The 18,568-nt window shown below is 45.8% G+C and overlaps 1 protein-coding gene across 4 annotated transcripts in view; it reads left to right on the top strand.

Moving 5' to 3' along the window:
• LOC119462162 (venom metalloproteinase antarease-like TserMP_B) overlaps positions 1–18,568 on the top strand; it is a 129,360-nt gene that overhangs the window by 90,940 nt on the left and 19,852 nt on the right. For 3 of the 4 annotated variants that reach the window (XM_049672461.1, XM_049672458.1, XM_049672460.1), the window contains 7 exons: positions 1,067–1,123; positions 4,049–4,105; positions 6,540–6,664; positions 7,513–7,587; positions 12,725–12,870; positions 15,195–15,244; positions 16,539–16,647. The exons of the other annotated variant lie outside the window; for it this stretch is intronic. In XM_049672461.1, the coding sequence (XP_049528418.1) occupies positions 1,067–1,123; positions 4,049–4,105; positions 6,540–6,664; positions 7,513–7,587; positions 12,725–12,870; positions 15,195–15,244; positions 16,539–16,647 (619 nt within the window). The remainder of the gene's footprint in view (positions 1–1,066; positions 1,124–4,048; positions 4,106–6,539; positions 6,665–7,512; positions 7,588–12,724; positions 12,871–15,194; positions 15,245–16,538; positions 16,648–18,568) is intronic. 4 annotated transcript variants of the gene reach the window in all.

Here is an 18,568-nt window from a genome sequence, read left to right as displayed (position 1 = left end):
TATTTCAATAGCCGTTTCGGTTCGCGATGGTGTCGTCGCTTCCACTGCCGATGTCCGTAACCGCTATGGCAGGAAATGCGAAAAAAAAAAAACGTACCCGGTTCCCGACGGGATCGAACCCGGGCTCACTGAACGGGAGTGAGATACTCTACCACTGATCCATGCAAGCGCTTGCTACCAGGCAGCAGAAAAATGCCCTATAAACGCGCCCTAGCGAGGAGGCGCGGCATCAACGCGATCCCGAGCCTCCACCAGTATGGTGGCGCCCTGTAGTTAAGGTGTCTACAAACACAGCATGCCCGACATGCAAGTTGCATATAGCAGTTGCACGCTGCATCTGACTGGACCTGGTTAACTCAAGCAGCTTAGGTGACTATCTGTCACCAGCCCGTTTTGAAGACTCCAATAAAGAATCCTCATCATCATCACCATCATCAACAATAACAACGTATCGTGCCACGGGTCAAGGGATGTGAGATGTGCGCCACGTATTTTGGATACCTCAGGGCACACGTTATGGCGTCTCCACACAAGGTACGAACCGCTGCTGAAGAAGCGAATCGTAGAGCTACGTGCGCGGCTACAGCCAGGCATGCTCTCTGCACAGACTGCTGTGCAGAGAGCATTACAAGCCGCAGCTTGCCGTCGACGCCGGGCGGACAATTTAGATCGTTCTCGTCAAAACGAGGCGAAGAGACTTTGCCGCCAAGACCCTGTTGTTCGTGGTGCCGAAATTGGAGCTACTCTTGAGCCGCTCCACCAGCTTACGCTGTGACTGTGCTGCGTATGCCGCGCAGGCCTGTGACTTTTTTATGATTCGTCCCTTTTTCATTCTGAAGCGCCAACTTCTCTGTTTTGAAATCCTCGTGCAGAGTTATTCAAAATTTTACATTCCGCACTAATAAATTTACGTTTGAAGCACTTCTTACGACATTTTAGTGTTGTTTCGTTGTTTTTACATTATCATTTTGGCGCACATAATGAAAATTACATTTCTGGTTTGAGGCTCCGAGACACACATGCATAAATGAAGGCATCTTCTTTTTTTCTTTTTTTTTCGGTTTAGGCATTCCAAAATCTCTGGACCCTTCGGCCCTTTTCGCCCCAGGAAAACAAATGCCAAGTAAGTGAACAACACGCTACTGTCTCTGAAAGAAGCTTGAGCCTAAAAGTGTTTGTACATTGGCAGACAAAGCGAATGATGGAATCTTTGTTCGGCTAGGTAAGTTAGATTATGAGCGGCGAACAACAGTGCAAACAGATTGTATAAAGAATGCTTAAAGTGCCAGTCCCGTCTTGTTACTTTCTGCATTCTTGCTTGTTTGCGCTTGTTATTAGAACTCCTGTGTCGAAGCACCTCTGCGAAGTAGAACATATTGCGTACAAAATTTGTCGCTTTCCCTAAGATACTGAAAAAAAAGATGAAATAAAAACTGAAAGCTCTTGCTGCTGGATCTGAGCAGGCGTCGCCAGCGAGAACCACTTCCGCAACTCTCGAACAGTGCAGCCGGAACTAACATACGCCCCTTAGAACTTCCTCTTGATAGACCCTCCTCCCCCTCCCTGCCCCATATGAAAACTGCTTATTGCGACAGCTCTTAAAGGTACGTTGGAGGCGCAATCACACCGTTGGCACAACAGGCATCATGCTGTCCAGGCATCGACGGTGCATGCGCGGCTCGCGCGTAGAAGGTTATACGGGCGTCACATGGTGCACGTTTGATCGTGGTCAAGCCTGATCGGGATCGAATTTCTCGATCGCGATTGGCTCCATTTGCGCAGCATGCGCAAAGGATCCAGTCGCGGTCGAGAAATGTGATATTGACCAGTGTCAATCGCGACAGAAAGTGCCCGTGTGGCAGCGGTTTTAGACGGTGTCCAGAGACGAGCAGTTCGCTGGGCTGCAAGTATGAATAAGCTAAGTGGATGCATCGCCGCGCTTTGCTCAATCAGCTCTGCCGGAGCCAGGGCAGTATTCCGGCTTCCGCTGCTGGCATGAATGTTGTGTGCAGCGCACACACATTAGCGTTCCTGAGCAACTGTGTGCATACTATACCATGCTGCATACGCAGGTCTGAGCGGAAAGTACAGTAAACGTCAAGCTGAATCTATATAATCATTTCATTCGGCGCTGACAAAGGCCGATGGTTTTTCGTCTGTGTCAGTGCCGTACATCATCTTAGTGCGATGCCATTACCGTCATTGCCGGCGTTCATCATCCCACCAACGTTGTGAAAAGCCTTGTATCTTTCAAGGCACCGTCTCTGCTTCGCCGAATGAGCTGTCTCAACTGCAGCGACGCGCCGAGAAAGAAAGGATGCATACGAGAGGTTGACCGGACGTAGTTTCGGTTGGCTAACCGGCACGGGGGGAAGGAGAGCAGAAAGAGAGCAGCAATAGAAAGAGAGCAGAAAGGGAGAAATAGAGTGACAGAGGAATGAGCACGTACAAAGGGCGTACACTATAGAGTGGTAGTGCGCGGCGTTCCTAAAGTTTATCATGTCGGCCATTACAACGCAAGAACCTTCCTTAGTAGCGCGAACAAGGCCCTCTACGCGGAGTGTCTTTGGGAGCACTGGCCTAAAACCTTCAGTTCTGATAGTGGTCCAAATGGTCCAGCACTCGGCATATCACTGGCCTCTAGCCACTAAATCACCAAAATGTCGCCTCCATGTTTTCTTATGAAACACTGTGCGAGGACCTCGAGCGCACCGCGACCCCTTGCTGTTGCTTTCAATGCTTCCGTTTCGGGCGAAATTGTAATTTTTTTTTGTCCTTTATACACAGCTGCCTCTGCACCTCGAGTCTTTTAGCATGCCCTAATAACGCAATCATCTGAAGCATCAGATCTCAAATGAAAGGCCACAGAATATAAACAAAACAGGAACATTCCCGTCCAACCTGACGGTAATTTGTTGCAATGTGTTGTGATTCTTAAAGGGGAGCCCGAGCCATGTCCAAGTGGCAAACTGGGTCTCACAACTAAAATGTGATATGTTGCTCAAGTAAAACATCCAAAATAGGTTAGAACTATCCATTCGCAATCAGTTCTTTCGTGCCTATGTTGGGCATATATTATATCCAAATATTATGTTTGTTTGAAGACGCATTTTATTTAGCGTGCGTCAATATATTGACTTCACCCGCAAGGCATCAGTCGCAGGCGAGCCACGCCAGCTTGAAAATAATCTGTCGGAAAAGTTGCGATCAGCGACACAGAGAGGCGGTAATCGACGATTTTACCACAGATCACTCCACTGGTCCTATTTGCTTTGAAAAACGCATAGCACCACGCAAGTGCGATTTTTGCAGTGAACACACAGCTGACACACTCAGGGGACAACTTACTTCATTCGAAAAACGAAGGCGTATTGTTGATACATTATACTTTTGGGATGTCACTTTCAGGGCACCTCCAGTGTCTAAACCCGAGACCCCTTCGTAGCTACATTATCCTAAGATCGCATCGTGCTCCGGTGCATCGACCCACCGCCTTTCCTTATTGAAGGCGTCGCGCTGTTCTTTACCTCACGCAAATAATAAAGCATTTCCGAAATGGATGTACTGAGAGTAACATGCCTTGGTTATATATATATATATATATATATATATATATATATATATATATATATATATATATATATATATATAGCGGAGCGGCCGGGCTGGTCGCCACCACCACTGGCACTGGCCACTCCGCTAGGCGCTTCGTCTTCGCTTCTAACAAATACATGCAAGTACAGCAGTACACGTTGGCAGCCGCCGTCACGTCGTCTTACAGCATATGCCACATATCCAATAATCTCGTATGCAGAGATATGTTTCGTGTGTAATAATTCTCATATTATAATACGAGATAATTGGATATGTGCCATATGGGTGAAATGGTATTTTCCGATAGGAAATCGCTGCATAAAATGTGCTCTGATAGTCCCCGTTTGTGTGTTTTCGGTAATTGCTTTACGTATTGCTTCATATTATGGAATTAAAAAATGGTTATCGTGCCGTGATAAATATTTGAAACAAAGCTGCTGTTCTTGCTTTAAAGCTGGTCCTGATACTTTGAACAGCTCGGCTTTCGTGGAATCTAGGAGTGAGGTTTCAGGTGAGTGCCTCTTTCATCGCCTTACAGTATGGAGTAGCATAAGCATTCAAATTCAAATTCAAGCTGCCTTGAAGCTGCATCAAAAGCTGCTTCAAGGCAGCTTTTTGTCCCGGGCCTTTTTCTCTTGGAGAAATAAAATGAATCTTGAATCTTGAATCTTGAAAAAATTCTTTGCTGGTATACCCATGGTAACTCAGGGGTAGCGAAACAAGAAAAAATGAGCCCGCGGGCACAGGATCTATTTAATAACGACAATGTTTTGGCTGCAGGGTACCGATTTCCCACGTTCCGTGCACCGCATGCGAGAAAAAGGGTAACGAGAAACGGATACCTTTTGGCGAGAGTTTGTTCTCACTATGTCATGCCATCATCCTTTATGTAAAGCCATCAACAACCTACGGAAGCAGCTGTACCTCGAATCGTAGCCATCGCCGAGACAATAAACCGCCTGTGGTGAGCATTGACACCTACTTAAATGTAAGACCTTCCAAAAGTCGTCTGCCGAAGCCATAAAGCACTGCTAGGGCAGCAAGCTGCATCAAAACCCACGCAGTGTGAGGATCAACGTTAGGCGAAGCATATTGCAGGTGAATGGCTACATAGCTCCTTTTGGTGTTGCGCAAAGTGCTACAAGATAGCACAACGCGTCCATTTAAGGGCAGCAATTGTGTGTTTCGTGACGATACTTGAAGACGGCACTACGACGGCAGCACGACCACTCCGGCAAGGACAGTCTTGACGACGACAACGATGGCATAGGGATGATGGCATGACGCTTTCTTGGCCCGTCACTCCTGCGTCTTCTCCTCATCAGCAGAGAGTCGTCGTCTTGGAGCTGTGGGGAAAACTGGCGCGGGCGTATCCGCTCTCGATTCCATGAGCAAGTTGTTGCTATGCCAATTGACGCTCGCCCCAGCATCCTAAAGCACTAGCTGCCACGAATAAAGACGCGTCTTAAAGGAGGCAATAATTCGTTAGTTCGAAATAGCGTTACATAGATTAAGAACTCAGGACAATGGAAAACCCAACGTGTATTAAATACCCTGTTTTTCATGTTCAGTTTCCCGTTGTACTGTCCCCTGAAACTATGCAGCGCTGCTGTGCACCAATGCCATTCGAAATATTAAAAAATTAAATTATGGGGTTTTACGTGCCAAAACCAGTTCTGATTATGAGGCACGCCGTAGTGGGGGACTCCGGAAATTTGGACCACCTGGGGTTCTTTAACGTGCACCTAAATCTAAGTACACGGGTGTTTTCGCATTTCGCCCCCATCGAAATGCGGCCGCCGTGGCCGGGATTCGATCCCGCGACCTCGTGCTCAGCAGCCCAACACCATAGCCACTGAGCAACCACAGCGGGTACCCGTTCGAAATATATCTTCATTTGAAGCTTTAGACGTTCATTCACTCGCTCTATAAACGGGTTCGGGGTCCAATGAGTAGGGAGCGTGGCTATTGCACTGTGGGACCCCCGCTTAAAACCTCAAACCGATCTTATGGTATTTAGCGGGGAAGCTGTGTAGGGTAGTTTCAGAACAATCTTCGTGGTACGGCGACTTGTGGAGGTTTATTGGGGATCGACGGGGCACAGACGCCTTGTACAGAGCGGAGCCGGCGCAGCATGCAGGAATACGTTACGAATATCGCGTAGAGTGAAGAAGCTCTAAGATTGGGCGTAGGGAAGCGTGTGAAACACTAGGGTAGAGCGAAGGAATTGCATATGATATGGTGAAGGGGGCATCTGCAGAACCTGGGGTAGATTTCGAAGCACTGGCAAAATGGACCCCTAGGACTTCCGAAGGATGTGAGAACTCACTTAACTTTTCTGTCTTTAGCGTATGAGTTGCGCTGATTTGCACACGTGTGCCAATGTTTATTTCTGCTTTAATTTTTTTTATAAAGCGCGAAACAAAATCGGGAAATGACTTTTGCTACCGTGCTAACGTGCTTTATAAGAGATTAGTGCTTCGCATTAAATGCTGCCTCAGCTTCCCGAAGCCACGCCAATGAAATAGTCAGATCGACTCCGAGATGTTATACTACTCGCTTGGTGTTAGTTCAAGCAACTGCCCCATCAAGCATTTTCGAAATAATAATTGTCGATTTGCATGTCATAATTTAAACTCTTACATAAGGGGGGAAACCGCGACATTTCCGGCATTTCCGATGAGAAAGCTTAGTACTGATACATGGGACACCTACATTTTAAACAGCGATGCTCAAGCGAGGGGATCGGAGTGATCGGCTTTCTCGGACTTCGCAAAAAAAAAAAAACAAGGAAAAAAAAAAACACGAGTGCACGTTTGGGACAAGTGGTTAGATTAGTCAGGTTTCGCTAGACTGCGATTATGAAATTTGTTGACATAGTGAAGGACCAAGGGTTGGCTATCTCAAAGTGATGCGCGCTTTCTTTTGTGCATTGTTCTTTGCAGCGATGCCTCGATTACCTAGCACTATATACCCGGAAGTACATGTCGTCTTGGATTACCTGCTCTCCAAAGCGTACCAATTCAACTTGAGAAAAATATTGCGATTCCTTGCAATCATGGGCAATGCAGTGAGTAATAAATTCCTGGAAAATATAGGCTCCGTTTGCCACCTGTTGTGTTGTTTATTATTGCCGAGGAAGGTGAAATTGCCTAGAGATAAAACAAGTATAGCAGAAGGAGGGCCCGCAACGTTTCCCCCTAGATTTCTTATTGCGTATTTTGAGGGACAGTTCTGATTGTAATGCGCCGATGAGTGAAATTAACTTCATCAATGTGAGTGATTCAGTAGTACTAATGCAATTTGGGCCCCGCGTGAGAGAACCACTGAATTTCCTTCATTAAAATCAGCTGTACTAGACTGTAGGTTGAAGTCTCTCTGGCCCGCGCGAAACGCGCGCCCCAGTCCTCACTTCGCATTCCTTTTCGCGTTTTGCGCCGCAAATATTTAACGTAGGAAAAACTAACTGGACAAAATGCAGCAAGCTGGGAACTATTGAATATGATGTTTTCGGATGCGCTGCCCAATTTGACATTCGAGCTTACGCAATTATGGAAGTAATTTGAAATTTAGCCAGTTATTTTGACTGATTAGTCAATGAATGATAACAGAAAAATTCACCAATCTGCTATCAAAATGCCGTTGGGGCTTTCGTCGTATCTCGCAGCTCCCTTTTTTTAAACAATGTGGTCCACGTTATCTGGGAGACACAATAAAATCAAATGTATATCTCATAAATGCCTACTTGCTTTGTGCCATTGCTTTATGTCTGCGCAATTCTTTCGGTTTTTGATTTTTTCCTTACCTTTCTCCCAGTGCAGGGTAGCAAACCGGAATCTCTTTTTGTTAACCTGCCAGCCTTTCCCACCCAATTTCTCTCTCTCTGTCGTCTAAATGTCAGCATTTCTTGTGTTCCAGGCCAACTTGAGATTCCGCAGCCTTAGGCAGCCAATGGTTCAAATACGAATTGTTGGTGCCACCATGACGAATACCGTAAGCTTCCTGAAATTTTGTTGGTCACTATAGTGTGCACGACTGATGCTGCAGTAGAGGTTAGGAAAGCAGTACTTATTGCGTTTTCACGCATTTGGAACAGCTTCTTGTACCCATGAGCGAAGATGTGATAGGTGGGCGAAATCCCGCATTTAAAGGGACGCTAACGAAAGATAATAAGTTGCGCCGGTCATAGTGAAGTACTTTTCTACAATTACGAAAAATACAGTCTTGCCATGAGTAGAGGCTTGGAAAGTTTGAAAATACGCAAGAGCATATAACACGGGTGGCGAAGCTGCCTTGAAGTTCCCGTGCAGCTCGTTGCTGTTACGTCACGACATTTTACGACGTCTGCTCTGGCCTATAGTTAAATTTGCATTGGTGAATGGGGATTAAATGACAACGACATTAACAAAAAATTAATTTAAAAAGATATTGTAACGAAGGGAAAGCGTGAAGTCTTTGTAAGACGGGGCATGGGGGAAAAGAGGAGGAAGAAGGGAAAGAGAACAGGAAGTGGTTCATTTGGTCTGGCGTTCGATGTCTTTCTATTACAATACTTTGGCGGTCTAAATTTATTTAGTGATTATCTTTTTGTCCCTTTAAGACGACGTACAGCAAAACTACGGGCTTTGACAGACGTTCATTGCGGTGATCTTCAAGGTAACAGCTGACTCTGGCGTTTTTCAATACTTAGCTATGGGTACTTGTTATAGTTAGCTTATAAAATAGTATGACCGGGATTACCAAATAATAAAGTAAATCAGCCACTGATGATTACTGCTAGAGCTGAATTCTTGTTCAGTGAAATACAGTAAATACTCTGGCGTTTTTCAATGCTTAGCTATTGGTACTTGTTATAGTTAGTTTATAAAATAGTATGACCGGGATTATCAGCCACTGATGAATGGAAATTTAACTATAGGCCAGAACAGACGTCTTCAAATGTCATGACATCACAGCAACGAGCGGCGCGGGAACTTGAAGGCAGATTCGCCACCCGTGTTTGGGCTACGATCGGATCTTAGCCCAAATGGCCGACCCGTGTCGGCCATGTCTACGTTCGCACCGCCCTCTTTTTGTCGGCGTTCCAACCGCTTGCATGGCTAGTTTCCTGCCACTCTCCCGGGGCCGCGGCACCGTCCCGCTTGTATATAAGACTAGGTGCAGTTCGCCATTTTAAATTTCACTTCTCTTTTCTCGTCGTAATGGGGTGGCCGTGTTTAGTGCGCACTCCCGGCGACGATTGCATTCTCGTCTCGGTTCCTGGAGTCGATCTTCGTAGGCACGTTGCTCCTCGGGATTCCGGACTATACGCGGCCTTCCCATTCTGTGTCACCTCGGTGTCGTGTGCTCAACAGCTTAGTTGGTCATTCACCTACACAGAGTGGAATGGCTCATGATTTTTGAGCCAGCTGGGGTTCTTTAACGTGCACCTAAATCTAAGTACATAAGCTTTTATTTTTTTTTTGCATTTTATCTGCCTTGAATGGCGACCGCCGTCGCCGGGATTGACCCCACGACTGTGAGCTCAGCAGCGCAACACCATGGCGACTGAGCTACCACGGCGTCTCGGAGCGCCGGTTCTGGATAGAGGGACTGGAGCCATTTGAGCTTCTTCGTAATGGCTAGACCGGGCAGCATCGTCAGCGAAATCATTAGCAGCAGTGCGGTGTGTCCAGCACAGAGGAAATGTTATTTTACAAAGAACCTACTCCGTCTAACCCGAGACTGGCTGAGAGCGATCGAACCTCTCGGATTCTGAGCCATCTCAGGGGTCACTGGTATCCCGAACAGCAACGCCCACAGTAACGTCAAGTACTTGTGGACGTCGCTGATTCTGATTCGAAAGTGAATTGCTTGAGATTCCGATTTTATGAATGTAGACTCGAAGATTCTGCGAGAAACTATGGAACATGGTGCCAGTATACTCTACCATCGTCACTAGAGGTCTATTTATTTCCCAGCTGGAATGATATCATATTGTCACGTAGTAGTGACGCTGAAGAAAACAGTCGTAAAACTGTGTACAACGAAACTGGTTGTTTATTGGGCGAACCTGTGCCCACAAAAGGAAGGTACACTCAAAGCACAACGATAGCGGCGAACACAGTCGGCGATCGTCGAAAATCTGATCAGCGGCGAAACGCGTCGGCTTTTATACCTGAGTCATCGAAGGTTCTAGATTAATCCCTGATGCCCACGTGTCTTCCAGAAAGTTCTAGAGAATTCGCGTCAGTCATGCAATCAGATAACATAAGCGTCGGTGAAAACAGGCAATGGAAAGAAGCATCGATAACGTTCTAGAAACTTCCGATACAGGCGCGTCCTGCGCCGAGCGATAACGTTTAACATTTGTTAGCCGGTGGAAAGCGGCCACCGGTGAAAGATAAACATCTATACGTGTCAATATTCGTCACTAGCCATCCACACTGTGTACATCCTTGCGCACGAAGCTAAAAAAGAAAAAAAAAAACGTATTTATAATGAGACATTCAAGTGCTGCAGTCCTGTAGATAAGCCCCTGGGATTACAGCAAAGTTGGGTTTAAAGTTCTGCTACTCTTCTTTCACGATGTTGACGAGACAAGCCCCGAAGCTATCCAGGACTAAGAAATGATGATAGTCGATGAATATTCTTTGGTGCTTCTTCCTAAACCTTGTCCAGCCAGTCACGTTCCGAGAAGCGCTGCCAAGCATGCCAATTCTGTTTCGTGCACCGCGCTTGCATGCTTACTCGGAGTGACAGAATGAGCTCAAAATATCGAAGTAAATATGCTTCGTTTAAATGTAAGAGAAAAAGAAAAGTTTAATGATAAGAAATGCAGAGAGGTTGGCCTGAAGTACATTCCTCTAGCCAGCTACTCTGCGTTTGGGAAAGGGGAAGAGGGAAAGAAAGAGGGAAGAAAGAGTCGCATGATGGGTGACGAGATCGAGAGAAGGAGAATGTAAAACATATGGCAAGCAATTTGATCTACTCAAAGCCTACAGTCTAGGCCCGTATTTTTTAAAACGTCCTGTAACGCCTGGGTGGCCTTAAAACTCGATTGAATGTCTGGCCAAGGGCCTAAAATAACGTCCTCCGACAACAGTGGGCTGTCTAGGCGCGTAAGGTGATTGCTCAACTTTTGACGCTGTTCCACGTACTGAGGGCAGTCACAAAGCACATGACCTGTAGTCTCCTTCACCTTGCACAGCTCACAGTCTGGAGACTCGGTGCGTCGCATTAGGTGCACGTACCCCCGCATAAGCTCCACCCCCAGCCTAAGTCTGTGCAGAAGGCTGGCACAGCTGCGTGGAATTTTTGGTGGTAGCCGAAATTTTATGGTACGGTACAGTCTTTGGAGTCGTCTGTGGCGATCATCTAGATTGTCCCAGTGCATTTCTGTCACTTTTCGAAGGACACTTGAGAGATGGCAGTTGGCGTCCACTCTTGAAAAGGGAATTGCAAGCTGTGACTGGTTCTTTGAGTGCTTTCTTCGGTTCGGCGTCGGCCAATTCATTTCCGTGTTCGCCACAGTGACTCGGAATCCAGTGAAACGCATTGTGGTGACAGTTCTCTTCCGCTAGAGTGTATAGCTCGGTAGTGCGAAGAGCCAATACTCTGCAAGAGATTTCTTTCATTGTAACTCTTCAGTAGCTGCAGAGCGGATTTTGCATCACTGAAGAATGTCCATACTTGAGGAGCCTGTCGCGCAATTTAGTGAACAGCTTCTGCGATAGCCACTAGTTCCGTAGATGCTGGTGTCGTCTCGTTGCGCAGACGAAACCGTCGAATGACTTGGTGCACAGGCACGATGAAAGCCGCTCGAGACCGATCCGTCTGTATACACATTCACGGAGGAGCCATACTATTTCGACATATATATCAAGTGTTAGATGTCTGAGGCCCACGGTAGGTATTCGCGATTGTTTAGAAATTGCTGGATAGATAGACGTACACATATGTGGGACATCACCCATGGGGGCATACGTGGAAAGTCATCTGGGGCACAGCATGATGGTATGGCGGATTCTTGGCTTTTAATGACTCTTGAAAAAGAGGGGTCCGGCCGTATGTCAGGAAGTGTAGATAAGGGGTGGCGTCGGTGACGGCACAACAGCCGCAGGAATACACGAAGAGGTTCGCATCGTAGATAGACAGGTAAAGGAGTGACGCGAGCTTCCTCAATTGTACCATAAGTTAATTGAGGTGCAACGTGGAACCCCTAGGCATGTTCTCAGCATCTGTTCCTGGGTACTTTCCAGCGTACGAAAACGTGACGGGCTCGTACTTGATAAACCTGGCAGGCTATACCGAATGTAGCGGACGAAGAGAGCCTGGTACAGCTGGAATAGCGAATGCAAATCAGTGCAATAAATGAGGGGTGCGAAAATTGCACGCCATAGTAAATACGTGACGGTAGAATAAATATAGTACTCATCAGCTTTTAAAAAAGTAAAAAAAAGAAAGAAGCCTTGTAACATTGTATTTCCTGAAACAAATTGAAGTATGTGGACGGAGGAGTTTATTACTGTAAATTTTGGTGCTCGTATGTTCCCTTTCATCCGGCGTTATACAGCTTAAAGGCGCGTACCTCGCGTGACCCGTCTGACTTACAGTATTGCACCACAGGCATGCTGTAGTGAGGCAACGATGGATCTGGCCAATGGCGAGGCTGATGCTTGGCGTCAGGTATAGAGAGTGATGGCAGAAGAGACCAATGAAGAACCGAAAAAATTATGTCACTCTCGCAGGGTGCTAGATCACATTTTGAGTTGTTGCATAACAAGCCATAGATCTAAGCGAGGGGTTCTTTCCTGCCGTAGACGAGGCGAGGAAGCCTCGTATGCTGTAATACCGGACTATAGGCCCATGGGAGCTGCTCCAGATTGCTATTTCGTTGTATGTTATTTGCCGATATAAAGTTTGTTCACTTTACATAGGGGACTTGCCTCGAAATTTTCTAAGAGCAGACCAATAGAGCTTCGGGAGCCAAGAACCCGAATTTACTATTACATTCAGTTCATTGCAATGTATGGTCACTATTTTGTCTGCGTTACGCACACAGAGCGTTGCCTATGTTTATATATTCGTTTCTACTCGATAGTTTTCGTGAAACAACTCAATGATAATAATAATGTTTAATTTTCTTTAGGAGCAAGAGGAGCCGTACATGGTTCGAGTCCGTGGATACGAAGCAACTCGAAATATCCTCTACGACCCGACGTTGTGGAACTTCACAGTACATGTTAGAAAACAAGTTTACTTTTCGTCTGCTGACATTGTTTTTCTGCTTACAGCGTGAGTCAGCTTTTTATGTTATCTTTCGCAGTATCTTAACGAACCCATTTGTTTAATATATAAAAAGTATAAGTTATTATTGGATTCAAATACGAACGGCTGTGAATAAAACAGTTTACATTTTCTCCGAATACGAAACTAGCTTTGCGGATGATTTATGTAAATTCCCTTGGCGCCAAATTAAGTGGAGAAGACTCAACACGCAATAGGAATGGACTGATTTCTAGACGAAAGAAAGAAAACACAAGGCTATTGCTCGACTTCGTCTTTATTTCAGGCTCGTAAACGTTTTTTAAATAATCGCTTGAAAATTTGTAACTTATGAAGGTATAGAGAAAGGAAGAAAATCTTCGGGCGTAAGAAAAAGAGTCGCAGTTTCACCCGAAAGGCGGAGCATAGATTGTGATAGCAAACTAGTGGACAGCAAGTAAGGATAGTAGTTTTATCGGCCGCGTAAACTTGTAAACATAGGCGTACTAACTAAACTAACAAGCATGGTGTCACGCGCGCACAAGCAAACATGAACGCATCTCACTCGATGGCCGCGCAACATCGCTGTTAAAGCTCTGTAGTGAGTAAGCGCGACAGCAGCAGCGAGCGAATTGACCTTCGTGCCGCCGCTCGCATCAACGCGAACTAAGTCAACTAAGCCGCGAAAACACAGCGAGGGCGGAGTTTGCGCCGCCACAGATGGCTTTCAAAGATACAGCCGCCCGGCAGAGCGCGCGCAGCGCAGAACGCCCTCCTCCTCCCTACCCCTCCCCCCAGAGTCTCGCGGTCCGGCCGCTCTGGCCACGCAGGGTAACGCCCCCTCCCACCCACCCCGACGTCCATACGCTCACTCCTTAGCGTTTCGGCAGACGGCGCGCTTCCTTCCCGCTTCCCACCCTTGCTTGCGCAAGATTGCGACGCGATTGCCGACTCACCGTCACACGATTTCACTCGCACATACAGCATACTGCTTGCGGTGATGATTTGATCGCCCGTGGACTTTATACGGAACCTCACGGCGACGCCGACAGCAGAAGTGTGCTTGAAGTGCCCATATAATTGCTGTCGCAATAAAAACTGGCCAAATAATAAAAGGCCTAATGCAAAAATATTAACACCCCGCACCCATCATAATTTCGCGATATTTTATTTCTCCGTAATTAATGCCGAAAAAAAATACATCTAGAAATACACCGTTATACTCTGACTGCGGCTACGTATGACGCGGCTGAGCGTGGCCGCGCGGGCGGATGGTTTCTTGTACGTTGTGTTATCGCCTCTTAGTTCGCATGGAAGCGAGAGGCAGCATGCTGCTGCTGACACTCTGCCTCACGCCAGTGTTTTGACAGCGAGAGTCCGCGGTCATCGAGTGAGCTGTGTTCATGTTTGCCTGCGCGCGCGTGACATCAAGCTTGTTAATTTAGTTAGTAAGCGAATGTTTACAAGTTTATACGGCCGATAGAACTGCTCTCCTTACTACTTTGTATAACTGTCTAATAATTTGCAAGCGCAATCAGTGCTTCGCCTTTCGGGTGAAACTGCGACTTCGTGTACTACCTGCAGTTCTGCTTTGTTTACTCTGCAGAAGTATGATATAATCGAACTGTGTTAGAGCAGAAAATCCAAATGTGTTTTCTATACTTTTTTTATACTACGAACAAAATAATATTCACTCAATCACTCTTCTACTACGATTTTTTTCAGTGATTAAATAACCTATTGACGCATGAGAAACGCGGAAATACATTAGCGCCATCTATCAGTACAATTCGACTTCGCGTTTTCTTTTAATGTCCCTATTAATGATAGCGCACGGAGAAAACTTGGGTGCCATGCCTGGTTTGATATTCCAAACTTTAGTGAATAAGCGAGCTCTCGCTCATACTGCTATTTTACCATTCGAGAAAATTTGACACGGGTGATTCTGGTCTCGAGCATGTGGATTGGAAATAGCGGACCAATAAGGTAGACGTACAATGTTCGCTGAGCAGTCATATAAGCTGACGCAAAGAAAAAAAAAACAGAAGAATGGTAAGGGGGGGGGGGGGGGTATTTAGGTGCATTTGTGTTCACGTTTCTCATGTTGCAGCCAAAATTAACAGTCATGTTTCATGTTTCAGTCAAACACGAACAAAGTGTTTTTTTTTTCAGTTGAACCTTTAGATCAGCCACACGAGTTCAATTCTGTCATATAGTTTTAAAAAGTGAACAATGTACCACTGAACATTTCAGGATTCGGGAGTTTTCAACATTGCTTCAGCCTTGACCTTAAGGCCAGGGGATTATAGAAAAAAATTCAATGAAATTTATTTGTTTCTGTTGCTATGTTTCAGACGGAATTTGTCTGAATGGGAAGGCAACACACTTGCTTCTTGGGTTGGAGGTAACGTATCAGACCTTGCTTAGTACAGCCGTGAACTTTGTGAGCGTCCTCTCCTATAAGCCAACGTTGTTTTCACTGATTAGTAAGTTCTAAGGGCACACCATCCCGGTTTGTCACGCTGTTATTGCATCGTGTTGCCAATTACATTACGTTTGGAGGGAAAGTAGGGACAGTCTTTTCTCTTGGGCACACGTGGTGAACTAACTCCTCATCAAGGAAGGCTCTCTCTTTGTAATATTGTTACGGTGGTTGCAGTTACTTGTAGCGCTGTAGTCTCCGATGTCCGAAGTTCCCGAAAATCATATCTGAACGTCTGCAGTGTCATTTTAACTTTCCCGGTAAAGGAGAACTCCAGCGCGTTTTGATTGCTTGAATCGAAAGAGGCTTTGTTGGCATGCGCAGGAAAGGAAATAATTTGCCAGTCCTAATCCACCTTTTCCGCTAGAAATACCGAATATTTGGCCAATTCCACCAGGCCTGACCCGACCCCCCCCCCTTTTTTTCCCCCTCCCAAACTATTTTAAGGAAGAACAATGCATATGCGTCATTTCATATCAACTGTACGAATCAGTGCGTTCGACAAACTTCGATTTCAATAACATATTATCAGATCGCTAAGACAGGAAAAGCTTTTCCTCGAAATTCTTGCATTTGAGGGTGTTTGAATTTGGTCAAATGGTGCCAAAACACGTGGATGAAAATGTTTTTTTTTTCAGAAAAATCAAGTATTCCCTTCACAGTCACAAAACCAAGAATATTAAATTTGGTAGACAATTTTTTTAAGAGAAGAATTTAAGCACTAATTTACTATTTTTGTTTCTGTAACTTTCTCCTAAATTTGACATATAGGTTTTCTGTAAGTTATGTGCAAGAAATGGCCCTATAACACATATTATATGACTGGCCACAATAAATACGCTGCCAAATTTTTATTGGTGCCTAATATCACGCAATATCACCGCAAAACCAGGTTGAACTTGAAAAATACAACCATGTCTGTTGGCTTTAATATGATCATGATTATATATATATATATATATATATATATCGAAGTACTGTCAGGAAGATAATTTCCTGTGAATCAAATTAATTACTGCATTTCACCTTACACATGTGTGTAAAAATCAGCTAGAGATCTCTAAGATACGGTGAGCTCTTAGCTAGCTGGGATGTCTGCAGAGGTAATCATCACTCGGTTGTGTACTCCATCTTATTACTAAAACAGCGGCGAAACAATGAAGGATTGAAAAGAAATATATGGGTGATAGTTCCGTCATTTACTCTTTTTTTGTAGGCTACGCGTATGCCGGCACAGCGTGCACTGATTGGAAGGTGGGCATGTCCGAAGAACGTCCACACACCTACTATGGTGTCTACGTCTTCACGCACGAACTGGCTCACGTGTAAGTAGCTTTGAATATTTGCGCTGTGCCGTGCAATTAAGCAGATTCCCTCGTTTCATATGTCTCGCTGTAAGCCTCGTGATTACATCTTCAGTAGAGCACTGGCTATTAAACTGCCACCTTCATCGATTCCTTTGGATCTGAAGTCATGTACCGCGACAGCAGGATTTTTTCACAATGTAGACCACCGCCCTGTTTAAATACTTGTTTGTTCCTAAAATAGTTATTGCGCCCACTCACTATGGGGGAGGGACAAAGAAGCCAGCTTTGTTGGTATTTGGCAGATGAGGGGGTCCGAAGAAAAATGTGGGAGTCAAAGCTGAGAATATAGAAAAATAAAGTATCTGAAATAATATTGATGCAGGAAAAAGGCAAGCGCAGAGGTGTAAACGGATGTGTATTTACAGAAGATGTAATGGTGCCCAAGCAACAGCCACAGACTTCGTGGTCTCCTTCTCGTGAGACCTGCTTCGTTCTGTTCTCAGAAACATTCCCCTTCCGGTGGGGTAGCTCCGTCCCGGTTCAGGTTATGGAGCATCACTTAAGGTGGGTACATAGGGTTTGAGTCTAGCAACGTGGACATCCCTGCTTAGGTAGAGAGGCATTGAAGATTCGCCTGCCGGTGCAATCTTGTACGTCACGTCAGAGAGTTGGCGCAAAATCTTGTACGGACCAGAATAACGAGATAGGAGTTTTTTGGACAATCCAACACGACGCGAAAGTGTCCTCGGAATGTGGTGGTGGTGGTAGTGGTGAATTGTAGCAACAGGTGGGTTTAGCCTGACGATCAAGGCCGGCAATTGCTCGCCCGAGCGTCTTTTACAATATCGCTGCAGGGTTTCATTACATGTCCATCAAACCAGTCTCTCTTAAGAATTCGATAAGGAGACGTGTTTTTTGCGGGCTATAACTGATCCCTCGGGAAATACAAGGTTTTGCAAGCACGCATGCGGAAGGATATTTTTTTTTGCAGATTCTTCAGGAGAGCGCCCCTTTCATCTTGGGACTTTCATCTTGAGATTTTTTAACTTGAATACTCTTTGGAGCTTTGACTTTGGGGGGATGATAGAGTGCTGCGTATGCAAGCGTGTCAGCTTTTCCGTTGCCAGAAATACCAACGTGGGAGGGAATCCACTGAAACTTTACTGTGAAGCCTTTGTTGTCGAGTTCTTTCACGAGGGCTTGTGACTTGCGCCGGGAACTTGATGTATGGCAGACCACGGTAGAGTTATTGTAACGCGGCCTTTGAGTCCGTAAGGACAACCACGTTTCGCGGTGGCAAAGTATTTCGTTTGCGCAGAGCACCAGCTATTGCCACGCCTTCCACAACTGTCGACGAGGCTATACAGTCCAGACGGCCAAATCACGTATATCTCAGAGAGAGAATATGGAATGCAGCTTCGCAGCAGTCTTCGTCTACTTTGAAGGAGCCATCTGTGTATGCTTGTAGGTGATTCGGATAAGTCGTATTCAAATGTTCTAGGACTAATGACTTGGCTTGTGCAGATGGAATGCAGTTCTTTGACTGAAATCGTGGTACACTTGAGTTGCATGTGATGTCCTCGAATGTCTAGGGCCGCTCTATTTTTTCCCTGTGTCAAGAGCAGTGCAATCCTAAGACTCGGAGCGTGTTCATCGCTGTATAAAAATGTGAGCGCGGCCTGTTACATATACGTCTTAAAAGGGCTACGCCAGGCAAAGACTCACTCAGACGCAGTAGCAGGGTCATGAGAGTCTGGGAAGCCTGAAGTCACAGAGGGCGTGACTCAGCTTCGTAAAGCACTTGTTCGATGCCGGCTGAGAGACTCCGAGGCACAGTCGAATACCTTTTCTGTGCATGGCGTCTAAGCGCTCGTATTAACTATCTGAGGGCGACATCAAAGGTAGCTGGTATAGGATCCGACTTGTAACCAACGCTGTA

This window comes from Dermacentor silvarum, chromosome 8 (genome assembly GCF_013339745.2).
Source record: "Dermacentor silvarum isolate Dsil-2018 chromosome 8, BIME_Dsil_1.4, whole genome shotgun sequence".
In the NCBI taxonomy this organism is placed as follows: Eukaryota; Metazoa; Arthropoda; class Arachnida; order Ixodida; family Ixodidae; genus Dermacentor; species Dermacentor silvarum.
The sequence above is the reverse complement of the archived record's forward strand: the minus strand, read 5'-3'. Positions and strand labels throughout refer to the sequence as shown.